Raw genomic sequence first — 19208 nt, 5'->3', positions numbered from 1 at the left:
GCACGTGAACAGACGTGGGTTGCGAACGTGCATCCCACATGGATCACGTTCACAATCCAAGTGTCCACTGTATTAAAGAATTTTACATTAAAATTAGAAAGTTGATTTAAAATCTTAGAGCACATTTCTTAAGATTACCAATAATCTACTATTTTAATACTAAAGGAACTGACTATACAAGAGATGCCACATAAATTTGTATCTCATGCCAGCTTTATAATCTGTCACGTTAATCCAGATGGCTAAATTCTGCTTCCTCAATGGTTCCTGGCAGATTTCAACACGTTGTGAACTATTGGTTTTAGATATTCCAGATTTAGAAGACAGTGGGAAGAAAGAGGACCACATCTAGGATGTCCTTAGGCTGCTGCTATAGATACTGTGAAGCAAGCCTTGCAAAAGGAAGTCCATTAGATGCTAGGAAAATTGGGAATATATGGATAGTAGTTTTATTAGTGCATAATCCAAGAACTGCAGTCTAGTCTGAAAGACAATCTATCCTCCTTGCATGACTTGAATATCCTTACTTAAAGACAACTGCCCAAACTGAAGAAACTATGTACCAGCAACAATGGCCCACTCAAAAGGGATACATATCTAGGCCCAGCAATTGCTCCTGTAATAAGGAGGCGGCGGCAGCAGGGGTAAGGAATGGGGATGGACCATTTTCTGTTCTGCCTCAAGTTCCAAAAACATCCTGGGCCAGCCCTGTATATGCCCACTTGAAACTATCAGATTTAGGATCAGTAGAGACTGGGAGGAGCAAGCTCAATATGGAAAGTAACTGTCCCTTGTTAATGTTTATATGTTAATCTGGGCTACCAGTTCAATACCAGTACTGAGTGATCAACTCTGCACATGCTCTGATCAGCGGCAAAGCATATGCCCTCGCTGCCCAGGGTGGGCGCACTCCTGAGGGGGGGCACTGAGAGTGCCCTCCAAGTCGCGGGATAGCCGCTCAGGTGCCCGGAGCAGTGTGCGCGCCCTGCAGCCGGGGGCAGAGCCAGCTGCCGATGGCAGACATTCACCACGCCGCCCGCCTGTGACTCCCAAGCCTCCCCCAGCTGTCAAAATGAAGGGGGAAGGGGGGAATGCTGTCAGCAAAGTGGTGCAGCTCCCCCCTTCCCCCGACAGCTCGGGATAGGCTTGGGAGTCGCAGGCGGGTGGTACGCTGAATGTCACCCCGCCAGAGATGACACCTGGTGCGGACCGCCCCCACCGCACCTTCCTTCCTCCATCACTGGCTCTGATTGGATCTTTTGCCTCTTGGCAGTCCTCCTCTGCCCAGTCTTCTGTCTAGACATGTATGCGTAAAATTTGCCAATTGACAACAGGCACAAAAGCTGATGATAGAAATGTATTTGTTTTAAAGGTTCCATTAAGCTCTTTATTGTATTAGTAAATAAACAAGAGTTATGGTTTTTAGGAACTAAAAAGGCCAACATTTAAACTGAATAAAATAAAAAAATTCCTTCCAGTAGCACCTTAAAGACCAACTAAGTTAGTTCTTGGTATGAGCTTTCGTGTGCATGCACACTTCTTCAGATACACACGTGTGCATGCACACGAAAGCTCATACCAAGAACTAACTTAGTTGGTCTTTAAGGTGCTACTGGAAGGAATTTTTTTATTTTGTTTGGACTATGGCAGACCAACACGGCTACCTATCTGTAATTTAAACTGAATGTACACACATTCCCCTCCCCCCTTCAAAACTTTACAAATAAGTACATTAAAAATAACCGAACCTTTTATATCATATGTGCTTGAGACAAACAGCCTGGTTCCAAATTTCTAGATTTCAAGCACATAGAAAAAGAAGGTGTACTTACAGGTCAGGCTGCACAATGTGGTGAAGCATGATTTTATTTTATGCTGACATGGCAGGGACATCATAAAAGAATAACAGGATATGCTGAGGCAAAAGTCGGGAACTGAGATGCCACGGATGAATCCTGACATCAGCTTTCCCAGGTGTTGTATGCACTATGGTAGGTGAGCGTCTCGCAAACTGATTCAGACTAGTGAACACCAGCAAACCAATAATTCAAGGGGAGAGATGGGGTTGATCTGTTTCAATGTGGACTACTAACAGGGTAACATCGGGCAGAGGAAATTAGGAGAGCTACTGCATCTAAACAGAAATGGTAGCCCCAAATCTTTACAACAGGGATTTGTTCAGTATTTTCTGTTTTAGACACTACTAGCTACTGCTGCCCTAGTAGCAATGTTTGGAAGCTCCAGTGTCAGAAATTCTGTTCTATATCTTTGTTCCAGTGATGAGCAATCTCAGCTGGCATTAGAATGGAGTTGCAAGAGTTAAGTGCAAGAGTTAAGTACACTGATTTTAAGTGGTACTGAGATTTCCAGATTAAATGGTGGACTGCAAATGAATAGTGCCTGTGAAAGCCTACTCATGAGCTGAATGTGTCATGCTGCCAGCAGAGGATACTGGCAACTTTGAAGCATAATGTGCTAAAGAAATTTCACTTCTGGTCAAAGGTTTGAACCGGCAGGTCAGGATCATCCAAAAATGTACATCATACCAAGACACTGGTGAGGTGCAAAATGAGGCCTTTAATGAACATGGCTACCAGATGTTTTATAAATGGGAAAAATCAAACAGAAAACATATAGCTCTTTAGTTATGTCAATTCTTCATCTAGCTAACAATTTAACTTTGTTTTTTTTTTAAAAACTTTTATTTTAAAAGGAATTGCTTTTAACTGCACAAACACATATTTCATGAACTACTCCGAAACTGATATTTTAAACAGCAAAAATCAATAAAACTTGGAAGCATGCACTAGCAACAAAATACTTTCTGGCTATTTGTACTAATTGCCTAGTAAGGCATCCACACCCTCTCATGGCTTATTACCAGAAATAGACCTTACTATGCCTCAGTTGCTTTATAAAGGGGTGGGGGGGGTGCAGGAAGAAGCAACATTTACATTTATCTGTCTCAGAGGGCTGCTGAGCCGTAATTAATTAATTCTTGGTGGGGGCTTTTCCTTCTTCAAAAACCAGGTGCCTTACATATGCCTGCATATTTTGAAGATTTTCATATCAGCTAATTAGAACAGTGGGACACATACTATGCTACTGGTTCTAAATATCAATTTTTGATCATACATTACTGTCATTAAACTAAATGTTTAGCTTGAATCAATTTAGAAATCATCCTACATTTGGTGAAATAAAATTACTTTGGGTAGAGTATTTACTTTCCCAGTGTCATCAGTATCATAGAAATCTCAAATGGTATATCTGCTTCTCTGTTGCAGGGTGCTTTATTTTTGAGCAGTTAATATACTTTTGAGTGAAGTGAAATGAGCTATCCACATACATCTGGGGTTGGTTCAACTAAATTGTTGCATGAGCAGAACAAGGTCCGCTCACACAAATGGCCTTTTTGTCCTGTCCTTCCCCCACGCCCCCTAAATCTGCTCTGGTGGGTTGAGGGAAAACCCAGAACAGGCAGGGTGGGGGGTGTGGAGTCCCGCTGCATGAGCAGACCTTTTTGCTCCTGTATACTCCATTGAACATTATGCAGAGTTCCTCCCAGGGATATGCACAAGTAGCTTGATGAACTGAGGCCAAGGCTTGTCGGGAACATTTTGAAACCATAAAAACAGCATCTCTGGCTGTGTACATATTACTGTACTGTCTTAAAATGCAGCGAAGTTGTTCCGTTTTTCTCAAAACACAGTATTTAATTAGAAAGAACAGGATGCGGGGTACATATGAATTGCGGCTAAGGTTATGGGTTCACCATTTCCCAAACAAGTCATGGAAGTACACTGGAGGCAAAGTAGTATGTATTTTGAATCCCAGTTCACTTTTTTTTTTGGGGGGGGGGAGGGCTCTGGAAACTGACCTATACTGAGTCAGACTATTGGTCTGCCATCTTCAATTGCTATTTTATAATTTAGCTTTTTTTTGCAGTTGGTAAATAAGTCTACTTGAATTAGGCTGGAATCCTAACTCCACTTAACTGAGAGTAAACTCCACTGGATTCAAAAGGACTTAATTCTGAGCATACATGGTTAGGATTGTCCTGTAAGTTGTGATTCTTTTGGCATACTATTATATAATTGTTTGCAACTCATGGGAATGGGCGTGAAATGAGAAATAACTAAATTTAAAACCCCAGGGCTTTTTGATAGCTGGCCCATTAAGTTCAACAGGCTTAGGCTGCAATCCAATACTCAATTTTAAATGGAGGATGCTCTACTCAACTCAATGGCCCTTCTTATTACTCATGTCAGTGACTGCACTTTAGGCATCTAACTTTGCATAGGATTTATATGGCTCTAAACACATATATAGGGTCTCAATGCAATTGATATGAATTGCACGTGTAGAATTAGGAAGCTGAAGGCCATCAAATATATTAGTCAAATAATTCTCATTGGTGTAATAAAGTTCACCCCCCCCCCATATTGGAAAAACACATGTTAAATCTAATTAGCTGGCTTAAACAATACTTTGATGCATGTAATCTACACAACAAATGAGGATGGGTTAATTTTGCGAGGGCAAGTTTTTATTTCCTAGTTTGTGTTTACACTGTCCAAACATGTCATTCTTATTCAGGAAAAGTCTTTTACTTCAACAGGTGTTTTACCACAGTACAAAGAGCAACAGCAGAATTAAATGTATTTTTCTCTTTTTCCTGAAAGATCTAACTTCTCTTTTAAACTGATTGAGGGTATGGAACGGGGAAAGTTGACAGAAGCTGAGGAGTATCTGGTTGGGAACAAACTATCCCCCAGGTATGAGGATTTTTTTTATGATTGACCAAATGAGAAAGGGAAAGACATTGGCACCAAAAGTACAGGAGCACACCATAACAATTCAAAGTGGACTGAGCACCGAGGGTAAAAAGTGAAAGAGACATATGGAGGGAAATACTGTGCATAGATGTATATATGCTAGACTTCCGGGTTAGCGCGATCCGATTAATGGCGGATTCCCTCCGAGCTCCGGAGGGAATCGGCTCCATTGCAGACGGGTCTTACTGCGACGGCGACGCGGGGACCCTTAGAAACCGCAGGCGCGGAAGCCTGCGGACCTGGTGACTCGGCGGGCACCTGAAGCGCCCCCCCGACCCACGAAGAGCCTTTTTAAAGGCTGCGGAGAGGGTACAGGGAGTGGCGTGGTGCTGTGAGTAGACCGCTACTGCAGTGGAGCGAAGCCGCGAGCCATGGCCGGAGACCGCTGACTTTCTTCCCTGAAATTTGGACTTTAACTAATCCGTGAGTAGATTGGAATTTGGACTCTAAAAACTTTATCCTTGAATTCGGCACGATCGGGGGATGTGCTAAAGGGAACTCCGCACCCCCCTGCCTAAAGAAAATTTAAAGCAAAGATCGGAGAACTAAGGTGGAGAGTTCTTTCTTTGGTGTTTTGTAAAAGATAATATCTGTATGAATTTGACAGAAGAAGATTTGCGCTGGAGAGTAAGAGTGGATTTTTAGAAGTTTTTGTTTGAACCTCCCCAGACCCGGGGGTGTCCTTTATGTGAGCTGGAGAAAAAGGAACGAGGAGTTTGACAGCTGTCAAAGGAGCTGTCAAACGGGCAGCGAAAGTTAAAAACTTTACTACTTAATACTTTTTGGACTTAATTTGTTACATTTGAACTAAAGTGGTTGGAAACAAAGTAGGGAAATAACAAAGTAAAGGACTATTGGAAAAGACTATTAAGTAACTAGAATCCCCCTAGGGGAAACATTGAAATACTACAATGGCGGCAGATGGAAAATTACAGGCAGAGTTAGAAAGAATGTTTTTTCTTGTGGGAAAACTGCAGGAGCAGACCACGGTCATGAGTAAACAACTCATAACCTTGAACTCTAAAATAAATGACTCTGCTGTAGGCACAATGGACTTGACTGGGGAAAAATCTGCAGCTGAATCAGAAGAGATAGCTTTGGAACAGGGGGAGTGTGAGCAAGGGCCAGTACAGATGGAGACTACCAACCACAAGCCTACATTGTTAGAATGCAAAGAAGAAGAAGACCCTTGGACTACAAATCTGCGAAAGATGCGAAAGAGGAGGGAGGAAGCCCCTGGATCATCTGGAATATTTGAATTTAAAAGAAATAAGAAATATGATTGGGGCTTCCTATTTGAGTATGGATTGGTTGATTTTCTGCAGCAGCTGATGTCAAGTACTTTGGATGGAAGAAATTCTGATGAGACCGAGCTGGAACTTCCTCGAAACCTGAGGACCAATGAGGACTACCAACAAGATCGGCAAAGAGGGACTGACAAGGACTTAAAGGCCTCAGATGTGAGGAATCCAGGCTAAAAACTGTTGTTGAGGATGTGGAGATATTTGGAAGGGACAGAAACCGGGGCTGGGGGGGGGGGGGGAGGAGAACTTGTTTTTAAATCTTTATGACTTTTGTGTTTGGCTATTATGACCTATTTTTAAGATTAAAGGGAAATTCGTGGAAGGAACTCGAGTCGACCTTAGAAAAGGCTTTAATATTTATAAGAAAATTGGATAAGTAAAATCTGGCCAAGTAAATGGTTTTTTTTTTTAAAAAAAAACATATATATAATAATAATATGCAAAGGATGAGAGATATGAATTTGCTGAGTTAATTTAATTGAACTAGGATGTATGAGGGGGGGTGGGGGGAGGTCAAGAACTGGGGTTAGGAAAGTAAGGTTATGAAACTTTATACGTGTTGTCTTTGTCTATGTGTGTGTATGTTTGTCTTGATAAAATGTGAAAATTTAATAAAAAATTTTATTAAAAAAAAATAGATGTATATATGCTAGTATTGCAACATCTGAAGCAAGATAAAAAAGTGTATAGTGGGTACAACAGAAAACTGGTATAATTGAGAGAAATGTTATCTCTAGATACAAATGCTATGGGAAAAACAGGGAAGTTGTTGCTTCTTCATCCCAGAATCATAGTGTGTAACCTGGGAGGGATTTACTCAGCCTGCAATCTCATTCTTGGAGCTGTGTCTACAAGTTGACCTCATCAATACTATATTTATGTAATACTGTTTTATGTAAAATTTAGTCTGACGAGTTATGGAGTACTCAAAAGCTTGTCACACTTTAGTGACAATTTTGGTTGGTTCTAATAAAGATTATGTGGATTTTGGAGTTTTATTCTTTTCGTGAACCAACATGGCAAAATTTGCTTTTTAGGTGCAATGAGGACTATAAGCAAAGCCCCCCTCCATCTTACCCAGGTACCGTGCCCAACTGCAAGGGAAATCACAGGACATTGGCACAAAGCAAAACAGTCAGAAAGTTTGTAAGTTATTTCAGGTGTACTGCTGAATCTAATTCCAGAAAACCTGTTGAGTGAGTATCTATCTTTGAAAGGTACTTTCTGGCCTTTAAATTCAGTGACCCAGAAATCTGATCCTGATCCGAGTTCTGAAGTCATTTCATTGTACATGTTAACATTACAAATGTGCAACATTTATTCTGGTTGTAAGATTACTGAGAAATTATGCAGGCACTGAATAGCAGAGGGAAATTAGTTGTGACGACCAATGAGAGCCAGTGGAAAGCTGAAGCTATATTACAGAATTATGGAAATGATTGGAAGTAGCTGACACATCCTTCAGGTGAGAGTAGGGTATGAAAAAATAGTTGAGGAGCAAAATTACTGACAATGCTGCAGACCCCATAAAACCCAGTCACGTGTCTACTGAAGCTGTTAAGTTTCTGGATAAGTAGACGATAATTTTTTCAAGTTTATCTCTACAACAATGAGGACTAGGGTCTGACCTTTATATTTGGCACAAGATATTCTGTCACCACATCATGTACTAAAAAATAAGTTCCAGTACTGTAGAGTGTTGGCAAAGGAATTCAATAAATTTTAGATATGAGCCTACCTCAGCTAAGCTTAAGTGGATCATTTTAGAGCACTGTGGCAGTTGGCTAAATACATATATAAATAGCAAATAACTAAAAGGACAGACCCTCAACTCATCCTTTCCTTGATATTGGCTTTCAGATACTTCTGATTATTTGAACTATCCCTTCCAGCCGTTATGGATTTTATGGTAATTTCTGCATCTTTTAGAAATGAAATTCCTCAAAAATAAAACAAGGTATAATTTTACAGATTATAATAGTGCAATAAAATCTACATAAGCCTTAGAGTAGTGGTGGGAATCTGTGGCTCTTCAGATGTTGCTGGACAACAACTCTTGTTATCCCTGGCCAGTGGCTGGGGATGAAGTTCAGCAACATCTGCAGGGTCACAGATTTTCCTACCCTTAGGTTAGAAGTATCCTACAAACATGCAACTTTCTTGCATAATAGTTCGGGAGAAGCTTTGGATCAGATTACAGTTATCTATTATAGGACGTCAGCAAGTAAGTGTAAGCTCTGGACTTTCTAACCACAGATGAATGCACATGGAACAGTGACTATAATAGGCTTTTGTGCACAGCTTTAAGAATGCTAAGGGCTTTGTTTCTTTTTTGCTGTTACCACATTTGCAAAGCTGCGATCTGAGTACCCTTTCCCCACCTTATTTTACAAAAGTAAATGAGAAAAACATGTAACCAAAAAAGTACAAAGATAAGGTCCACCCAACTGTTCAGATAGCTCACAGTTGGAACAAGTACCGGTAACTTGTACAAATGACAGGGTAGGTACTGTAGGAGGAAAATATAAAGCCCCGTGGCCCATGTGTATGGGGTAAATAACAAATGAATCTGCTGGGCACCTGGATTCAAAACGTGGGGCTAAACAGACTCTCCAGCAGGAGAGAACCCTTGGTAACAGAGTTTAAATTCACATAAGTCAAGCAGCAGTGTAGTATGGAAATGCAGACTGTTAAATCTTTTTATCCTGTTTAGTTCGATTGCAAAGTATTCCCCTCTTTCTATCCCTTGCAATGAACAGACCACACACTTTTAAGTAAATTTAAAATGCTTTACTTACAAAATATTCAAAAGGTCAGATTCATGCATTCATCCAAGCAGCAGCAAGGAGAACACAGGCAAAATACCCTTGGCTAGAAAATACAGAAAGTTAGCTTCAAACATATGCTCTAAAGTTTGCTTAGACAAGTCTTCCTTAATCAGTTACATGGCATGGAGAGAGATGGAACAGGAAGAGAATACTTCACTTCCTCCTTCATCAGAGAAGGGGGCCAAGTCTAGAAATCCAGCTCTATTATCTTAACCCCTTCTTGCACTAACTAGCACTCATGCATGGTTATGCTTGACAGCAATTTCCCAAAGGTATTACATGAGCTTGATACATTTGTGGTTTCTGATTCTTGACATGCATATGAGAATGCTAGCTAAATACCGTCTTGTGGCCTCTTCAGAGGCACATGAACATATCCAAAGCTTTTGTGCAAAACTCTCATGGAACGGGAGGCCCCCAACAACTGAATTATAAAGTTTATTAAAATAATTCTATTACGCCTTTTACATTGGCTGATGATACACATTTTTGAAACCCATATTTAAATACAACTAAAGCACTCAAGTAAAAAAACAGAAATCCAATCAAAACATGTACTGAATTATTAACTTTTGGATTTTCCTACCCCCCAAAAATAACGAATGGGTTATCTGGGGGAAAGGCCTGAATTTTCTTTGTGCAAAGATATCCCTGTAACAGAAACACAGATTTAAAAGAATACAAGAGGATAATGACCAAGAAAAGGAAGTAAAATTTATGTATTTTTACAGTTCAGTGATTGTATAATAAAGCTACAAGAAACAGACTAAAAATAGTGTTCCTGAAGAGTCAGTATTATTTTCTCCATTTTTAAAAACAAGGCTTTTCAAAGAGTTTCCTGGAATAACTACTTCATATACCTGCAAAGAGTGTGCAACTAAAAGGGTTGGCACTGCAAGAAAGATGAACAAAGAAAAACCAAGTGGCATAAAAAACCATATATACTCCTATGCCCTGACCCCTGCATTAAGAGGAGCACCAGTCACTAGAGGAAATTGGGTAAGTCTGGCTGCATGGAAGACAATGTTGGGGAACAAACAGAGCTCACTAGATCCTGACCAGGGTTTTTTTAGGGATAGAAAACCCTCCTATACCCACAGCAGTTCTTTGCTAATCTTGACACTGGGGTCAAATAAAGCAATAGCTTTAAAAATGCCAATGTACTTGAGACATAAATGGGAGATAGTATGGATTGAACCCAAGAGGTTATGCACATGCTCTATTATGGAGTCCTTGATTAATGGAGGAACTTAAGTGACTAGAACTACAATCCCGTGGGAATACTCTTAGGGAAAGACCCACCAACTGAGGGATACCTCTTATCTGAGTTGACAATCAATTTATTTAATTTACTAATTCCCTCCCACCACTTTTATTATGCTTTACTGCATTTCCTAGGGCTCAGCACAGCTCAACACTTAGAGACATGTTATCCAAACACTTAAATATACATACAGTAGACTAAAAGTTATCCTCAAAAAATCCTCTAATACCCAGCCACAAAATGCTTGCCCTGAACACTGAAGGCTTATGGTACTCCCAGAAAATTGGCAAGCTTAGCATTTTTCTGGTATCTGGGAAAGCAAGTTCCAAAACTGGAGAGCTTTATTATGAAACAAATGAGAATGGAGAGAATGTGTATGAAAACATTGCCTAAGGACAGATGAATATTGTACAATGAGCAGAGATCTATTCTCCCCCCTACTTTTATCTACTTCCCTTGCTCCAAGAGATGACTCATTCCCCAAACCGGTCTGATGGGCATGGCCTCTTGCTTTTTCTCCATACCAATCACAGTCTCTCAGCTGCTCTGTAAAGTCTCTACATGCTTATCTTGTTTGCATGCATATGCCCATGTACACCTCCACTCAGTTCCCTGCTCCAAGACACCTGCTATCTCTCCTAGCCTCTCACCACCAGACTAGTGTAAGCCTAATAGTAGTCCATGCATCTGGATAAACTAATTTATTTCAATCAGCTTAATACATTTTTAGCTGTCCTCTGGGGAAATGGCAAAATCTTCAGTTTTAGACAGAAGCCAGGCTTATTCATTCTCACAAGCACATAATGTGAACAGGGAACTGCATTTTACAATATCCTGATGCCAACCCTCCTGCTTGTGTCACTCAACAGAGAATCTTACTGTGCAGTTTTTCATCCTAAGTGCTGTTGGCGGATTCTGCAAGGAAGCAACAACTTTGGCAGGGCCTACTTTGTGCCAGGTCCCTGTGCTTAGAAGTACTATCATTCCTTGGTATTTCCCTGTGGCACTTCCAGTCCTAGTGCAAGAGCTGCTGGAGGCAACTGTGCAGCACAATCCACCTGTGATCAATGGGCCTTACTCCTAATAAGTGATCTTGAACAAGGCAATACTATGCCCAGAGAATTAAGAGAAAGCAGCCACACTGATTTCCATGGGACCAACTCCCAGATAAGCATGCATAGGATTACTGCAAAGATGACCTATTTCAACACTACCTTCTCAAACCTTACCTAGTTACATATTGTGGGTAACCCTACTTTCAAACTGCTGTCCTAAACATAATTTCTGAGGAGAAACCTCCCGTGCCTATTATAGTAGGGCTTACTTCCCAGCAAAAACTTGCATAGCAATTCGCTGTGTATAGATTTCCCTATTATTCCCATTTTAAACATGAAGCATTGCAGGTGGGTGACCGGGACTTGCCAAAACTCTCGCAGGCAGAGAAGAAGAGGGTTTATTTCAGCAAGTTCCACCCTGCTTTTATTTACATTTTTTTTGGGGGGGGGATATAATTATATACACGCACACGCTTAGGAAGGCTGCAATCCTCCCTTCTGAGTCCCCAGAGAGCACCATGGCTAAACAACAATTAATCCCTTCACGCGATTGCCATCCTCCCCAGCGCCTGCCTCCGCAGCCCGCCGCCGCCACGCACAAACCCAGCCCCCTTCAGCCGCCACCCTTCATTGTTCTTGCCGCCACGGCAGGCTACCGCGCGGCTCTCTACCCGTCCTCGCTTAGTTCAAACCAAAACGCCCTCAACTGCTAATTTCCCTCTCACACATGGGGGGAGAGAGAAGCGGGAGGAGGAGGAGGCGCGAGCACCGTGCGCTCGGCCCTCTTTCCGCGCGCGCGCTCGCCGGGCTGTTGACCTGACACCCGAGCATTAGAAGCACAGAGGAGGCACGCACGCGCACGCGCGCAAGGAAGGATGGGTGGGGGGAGGAGGAGGAGGAGAGCGGCGTTTGTGACGCGCTCGCGAAAGAACGGCTGAGCGGCCGCGCGCACGGAACGGTGTCTCTCCCTCCCTCCCTCCCTCTGTGTGTGTGTGTGTGTGAGAGAGAGAGAGGAAAGGCGGGGAGGGAGGAAAGGAGACAACCGGGGCGGGGAAGGAGGCGGCGGCGGCGACGGTTTTCCGCGAGGTGGAGGACTGAGAGACGCTACCGAACAGGAAGCGCTGCCACCGAGCCAGGAGCCGCTCCGCGCTTCCCTCAGCAAGCGAGAAGAGGGCAAAGTCTGGGCTGGTGAGAGCGAGGAGGGGCGGCACCAGCGACCGGATTCCTCCCTCCTTCGGACCCCTCCGCCCCCTTACAAATCCGCCGGGAACTCCGCGCGGCCCTCCCGCCGTGTAGCTCCTGGCTCCGGGAGCCCCGGAGGGCTGCTGAGGAGGAGGATGTCGGGCGGCGGCGGCGGCGGCGGCAGCAGCCGGGAAGAAGAGCGGCGCAAGCTGGCCGACATCATCAACCACTGGAACGCGAACCGGCTGGACCTGTTCGAGATCAGCCCCCCCACCGAGGTGAGCGCCCGCCCGCCCGGCCGGCTTTCTCCCCTTTCTCCCTCCCCGGAGCCGAAAGCGGGCGGAGGGGGAGGGGATCAACGTCTACACACGCAGCCCCACACGGACATATCTCCCGGCCAGCTACTGCCCCCCCTTCCCTTCCTTTCCTTACGGAGGTGAGGCCGGCGGTGGCGGCGCTTCCTACAGACGCCTCCATCCTCGCGGAGGGGAGGCTCCGCCCCTTCCCGAGGTGAGGGACCCGGCAGCCCCCCGCTCGCCCCCCCCTCCGGGGAAAGAGATCCTTCATTACAGTATTGCCTTCCGACCTTCCTCGAGCCCACTTCACTGGCACGATCACATGGAGGGAGATTATGTCCAGCGCCCCCTAAAATCCCCTTTGGATGCGGAGCAGGCCGGCCGGTCGACCGACCTACACGGGCCCTCATTTGCTCTGGGCGACGAGATAAGCCTCCCGTACCTGCACCCGCCGTGTCTCCCTTCTTTTGTAAAGACAGTATCCCTCCCCCCCGCCCCAATCTGACTATTTACACCCTGCGAGGAAGAGGCGCTGCTCTCGTGTTTCTCTTTGATATGAGCTCCCCCCCCCCATGCCTTGCAGCTCCTACGATCGCGCCCCCAGCCCGGCAAGGTACGGGGCTCGCCCACCCCGCCCCCTCCAGGGCTTGGCTCAGCCTTTTTTTCTAGCGATTGCTAGTGTTTGCTGAACCCTCCCCGTCATCCTCACTATCACCGCTGATCGTCGATTCCCGCCCCCCCCCCCAAACTAAAGTACTGCTTTGATTCGAAGTGGTCTCGCGGACTAGTAGCATTTATGGAAACAGGCTGCCCCTTTTGCTGTGCCCTGAAACATCGTGGCTTAGGAGGAAATGTCGCAGGGGAGCGTTTGTTTGTTTCTCTCTGTGTGTGTGTTTGGCGGGGAAAACATTGGCGTGTATCGAATAAGAATAGGCTTGTTATATAGGAATCCGGGGTGAAAGGGGAGGGAGGGTTATCAGGGAATTACTCTTAATTTAAAGGGATGGTGTGGTGTAGAGATCAAGACCTGGAAAAGAGATGTAATTATTATCATCTAACCGAAATAAAGGAGTGCAAAAATCGTCTACTTTATCCGAACGCGTTTTGGAAACTAACCTGTAAAAAAGTGTTGCATCTGTCCGCAAATAATTTTCTTAAAATGAGCTTCTGAGCTTTAAAAGGGGAGGGGAGCTTTCCTTTCCTATGATATTAGCAGAATGGTTTTGAAAATGTTCATAAAACTAGTATTATGAGCAAGTTTCACAATTATGGGAACAAGTTCTACAGGAAAAACTTAGATTTCCTACTAAAACTTTTTTTTAATGAAAAAGATTGGATACTTTTTTAAAATTTAAAAAGTTTAAGCCACACCCCATCAGGTTGTTGTCAACATTCTTTTTGGCTGGTCAGTCTGTATGCTTGAGTTAAGTATGAAAGGTGGTGTGGGGGAAGTTTTGATAGGTAGATTGTTCTCTGCTGGCAAAACAAGACTGTGCTCTCTGCTTATTGGGTGGAGGCTGATCATGTGCCTGTTCCCAAGGAAAAGAAGGAAATTTACACTTGATTTTGGCTCCGGTTAGTCTTTAGTTGTTAACAAAAGCCCAGTGATGAATAATTGATTTATTTTCTTTAGTGTTAAATAGTTAACATCTAGAGAGAGTTATTTCAGATTTATTTTCAAAGATCCTGAACTCATTTTAGCTTTAAAGGAAATACCCTTATGTTCTCTTACACATTTGTGCAGTGTTTAAATTTACATTTTATGTAATAATAAGCCTTCCATGGTCTTCTGCTGAAACAAAAATGTATGTGATCCATCTCCATTTCAAAAAGTGTTAGCACTAATATAGTTAGAAGTGGCTTGTTATTAGAGTTCTTTTTATATCTGATCATTTGGCTCTCCTCATTTTATGACAGGTTAGAGTTGTGCAGTCACGTTGTTGATAGCTGCCAACATAGGAGCTTGAAGATCCAGTTGTCTTAGATTAGCTATTCAAATCTATTGTGATATTCCTGTTCAAATCTGTTTTAGATAATAGGACTGGTAGAACTAGAAAAATGACCTGTCAAATGGGCCAGGGCTCAGTCATTTGTAGACTTATTTTGATTCTTATCTTACTACACATAATGCTAAAATATCTGTGCTTCTGACTGGAGTATTGAGACCTACATGTTCCTCTGATGGCTCTTTAGTCTAATTTCATTATTTATTATTATGGAGCTTGTTTTAAGCTTCATCTTTAATGCAATATAATGCCTTTTTTATCAACCTTCCATGTTTGAATGAACACACACACACACACACACACACAATTTCAGGTGCAGGCAGAACTTTGTTGTGGTTGTTGGGTGTGCCATGAGCTGACTTCTGGTGAACCTGACTGCCTTTGTGCATGTTTGAACTATTTAAAAAAAGCTTTGGTTTGGCAATACAGAAATGTTTCTTGGATGAGTGTGTCCAGTAAGGCTTCCACCTGAGCCATGTTGTGACTTTCTTTTCATTTCCTCCAAACTGTCATTTACACACAAGCCTTGCACTTCCTTCACAGTGGTTCCACCATGTCCTCCTGTCTGACTGTGGTGCAGGAGTGTCTCCACCACTGTGGCAACTGGACTGCTCATTGCGTACCCCCTCTACCTCCTTCCCCACAGCTCTATTTTATTTATGCTCTATTACACTTTTATATGTCATGGGTGGTATAATTGCTGGTCTGCTACGGGCAAACATCATGTATCCAGTTAATTGGGCATAAGTTGTGAAAATGGGCATGTTGTGAAAGCATAGTTTAGCTGAAATATCCCAGATAGGTGTCGGAAAGGTGTTTAAGAGAAGACTCCACAATTATGTTCAGTGCTGAATTATTTTACAGAAACAACTAAGTTATAAACTGAAGTAGTAACAATTTAGTGATTCATACTGCATGCCACACTAAGGTGAATGGTGAATTGTTTACTTTGATTTCAACTAAGAGGTCAATTTAAATTCTTCCCTCTCCCCCTAACCCCCCCCCCCCAGTGCTGGAGGAAGCAAACCATAATCCCTGGATTTGTGTTATGTCCGAAACAGGAATTCACTCACAAGAAACAATGATACGTAGCCAAGGTTTGTTATTGGCGTACTGTTTGCAGTTTGTTGGCATGAAATAAATCATGATCCCAGGTATAGACATGGCATGAAGCCAGGGAATCATGCCCTGTTTTCTCTGTATACTAGTAAGAAGGAGTGAAAGAATATTCTTAGATGTCATCACTGTAGATTATTAACTGTGATGTGCAATCCGGAGCAGTGCTCTTCAAGTTTTCAAAGTGTTTTACAAATAATAACCTCAGTAATTCTTACAACAGTCTGAAAAGCATAATTATCTGTATATTGCAGATGGGCTGAGACTGAAAGTGGTTTCCCTAATGCCTCTTAGTAAGTTCACAGCTGATGTATGGTTTGATGCTACTAGGAAGTACATTTGACTCACAATAATGACTAGATAATGTAGCCAGATTCCTTTTATGGGAATCACTTCTGTAATATATAGTTCATAAGGGCCCAAATTTTGCATTGCTTTTTATGCCATCTTTTCATGGACTTTCTTGTAAGAGTTATTTCTTGACTGGAAAATGAAGTGTGTTGATCTGTGTAAGTCAGGAGCAGAAAAATGACAATTCAAATTCAGAATAAGCAGGGGTCTTGCCCTCAGAAAACATGAGAGGCAAAATAAGTAGAATTCCATGAACCCCAATGAGTGTCATATGTTGCTACAGTTTGCAACCTGCCCTGCCCTGCTTCTACTTTAGGGTTACACATGCTTCAGGTTACATACGCTTCAGGTTACAGACTCCGCTAACCCAGAAATAGTACCTCAGGTTAAGAACTTTGCTTCAGGATGAGAACAGAAATCGTGCTCTGGCAGCGCGGCAGCAGCAGGAGGCCCCATTAGCTAAAGAGGTGCTTCAGGTTAAGAACAGTTTCAGGTTAAGAACGGACCTCTGGAATGAATTAAGTACTTAACCCAAGGTACCACTGTACCTTTTTTCTTTGGCCAGTCTTTTTTCTACTCCTGAGTGATCCCAGCCAATCAGGAATAGTTTGGGAGTGTGATAATGTCATAACGTGAATCAGATCTGGACATGTAGTGATGTGCTTCTAGACCCATCTAGAAGCCTGATATAAGCAAATAGTATATAATTGAATAAAGATGTCTTCTGGGAGAATGCTGTTGTGCTCAGGTCTTGCTTGTGTGATTCTTATGGGCATGTTGTTGGCCACTATGAGAACAGGATACTAGACAATATGGGCCTTTGGTCTTATCCAGCAAGACTCTTGTGTTCTTATGATATGAATACTTCCTTTATATGCCATAGCCTATCTTAATAGCCTGCCTTTCCCTTACTCTCATTTATTCTTCTGGAAAAATGTGCATGGCCAGTCAAGAAGAGAATGCTGGTAGTGCTATCTGATTGTGAGAATGGGGTCTATAGAATTTTCACCATTGTGTTACATTACATTTTTGATGTGGGTATGCTTGATCAAATAGTTCAAGCATATAAATTGAAAGTTTTTTGGGAGAGGGGAAATCACAAGTATATGGTCGCCTAAGGAGAAACAACTTTATTTCATAAATGCTATTCATTTGACAACATTTATGTACCACTTGATTGTAAAAAAAATTCCACAAGGTGGTTCACAAAAAGAACAAAACAATAAAATTATTGATAAAAGCTGTTAAAACAACTATTTGAATCCTTCAAAAAAATAAAACTTGCAACAAACTAAATCACACCCTCTAAGTTTGTTCTTGTAAGTATACTTTTCTCTCTGCTTTGTTTAGGTCTGGCTTCTAATTATTTGAAAGATTCTTCTAAGTGTGTTTGGTCATGTGGGCCATGCAATGTATTCACATAAAGATTAATAGCAGTGGGGCTACTTTTTGTATGAGCATAAAACTTGCACGTAAGTATTTTCAGGACTTGTTGGGGACCTTTGTTTACTGGAAACTTTTTCACATTCCCAGAGCTATGTGTGTGATTTCACTTTGCTCTGAGCAGTGAAGCCATTGAGGAAAGCCCCTATGGTTCAAGCCAGGGCTGATTTAAGCCTGTAACAGCCATAATAAGGAGGTTACAATTGCCCTAATTAGTTGCAGAACCCCAAGTCTTATCTAATGCAAGTTACATTTATAAGTTAGCCATTAATTAAATCACCCCTTTTGAAGGAATGGTGTCAGCTGGTAAGCATACTCCACCATAATTGAACTCATTACTCTTTTTGCACATCTTGAAAAGTTCAAGCTCGCCACTCTTTTATCAAGAGCAAGACCTCCTTATTAGAATAAGGCTTGAGTAGTGGAAATGCTCCTATGACTTGGCTTTTGCTGTGTGGCATAGCATGTAATTGATGTCACTTGGGATTGTCTCAGAAACACTACTACATGGGTAATGATATTCTGGTCCAAACCAGAGGAAAGGCTGTAGTTCCATGGTAGAACATCTGCTTTTTATGCAGAAGGCCACAGTTCCAGTCCCTGGCATCTCCAGGTACAGGTATGAGAGACCTCTTCAGGAAACCCTGGAGAGCTGCTGCCAGTCAGTGTAGGCAGTACTGAGCTATATGTACCAACAGTGATTTTTTATAAGGTGACTGCTTTTTATGTTGGATTTCTGTGAAAAGGCCTTTTTGAGAGTGAGGTAATATGATAGGTTTTTCCTATAACTGAGGGTGCACCACATCCTCATTTCTTTAGCTTTTTGGAACCATCCCTGAAGTCTTCTTTGTGCCATTCTTTCAAACAGTCTACACTGCAGGAGTTGGCTTTTCTCCCTCATCTTGTTTAGACCCCTTCCTTGCCTCCACATCCCCTACCCACATTCTTTTTTTCTGAAACATGTACAGTGGTACCTCGGGTTAAGAACTTAATTCGTTCTGGAGGTCTGTTCTTAACCTGAAACGGTTCTTAACTCAAAGACCACTTTAGCTCATGGGGCCTCCTGCCGCCGCCGCGCAATTTCTGTTCTCATCCTGAAGCAAAGTTCTTAACCCGAGGTAATATTTCTGGGTTAGCGGAGTCTGTAACCTGAAGCGTATGTAACCTGAAGCGTATGTAACCAGAGGTACCACTGTACCTTGTTTTGCATCAGGAGTAGGCAGGACACTCACCAGTATCTTTCTAAAAAGGGGGGGAAATGTTTATTCTTGTGTTGCCACCCTTTGGACCTCTTGTGGGGCATCATGATGATCACAGGGTCTGGGTTGATGATCTTTATATGATTAGCACTAATTTTAAATATATTTTTATCTGTTGCACCTGAATTCTTTTATGTTTTGCTATTTAATGTTCTTTTAAAAAATATTGTAAGGTAGCCTGAGCAATTCAAATACATAGAAATAAATTGAAATAATGGGGTATACATTCAATAAATAATAATAAAATCATCTCTAAAAGTAAATAC

General features: G+C 42.4%; 1 protein-coding gene across 17 annotated transcripts in view; it reads left to right on the top strand.

The window, feature by feature from the left end:
- The first annotated feature begins 12330 nt into the window (after positions 1-12330).
- Positions 12331-19208, top strand: part of AFDN (afadin, adherens junction formation factor) — a 92782-nt gene continuing 85904 nt past the window's right edge. For 6 of the 17 annotated variants that reach the window (XM_079971309.1, XM_079971306.1, XM_079971317.1 and 3 more), the window contains exon 1: positions 12332-12749. In XM_079971309.1, coding sequence (XP_079827435.1) covers positions 12627-12749 — 123 coding nt within the window. In that variant the 5' untranslated portion in view covers positions 12332-12626. Of the gene's footprint in view, positions 12750-19208 lie in introns of all 17 variants that reach the window. The other 11 variants (XM_079971318.1, XM_079971314.1, XM_079971315.1 and 8 more) reach the window with 3 other exon arrangements.

The sequence above is a fragment of the Podarcis cretensis genome (assembly GCF_951804945.1).
Source record: "Podarcis cretensis genome assembly, chromosome: 3".
Lineage (NCBI taxonomy): Eukaryota > Metazoa > Chordata > Lepidosauria > Squamata > Lacertidae > Podarcis > Podarcis cretensis.
The sequence above is the reverse complement of the archived record's forward strand: the minus strand, read 5'-3'. Positions and strand labels throughout refer to the sequence as shown.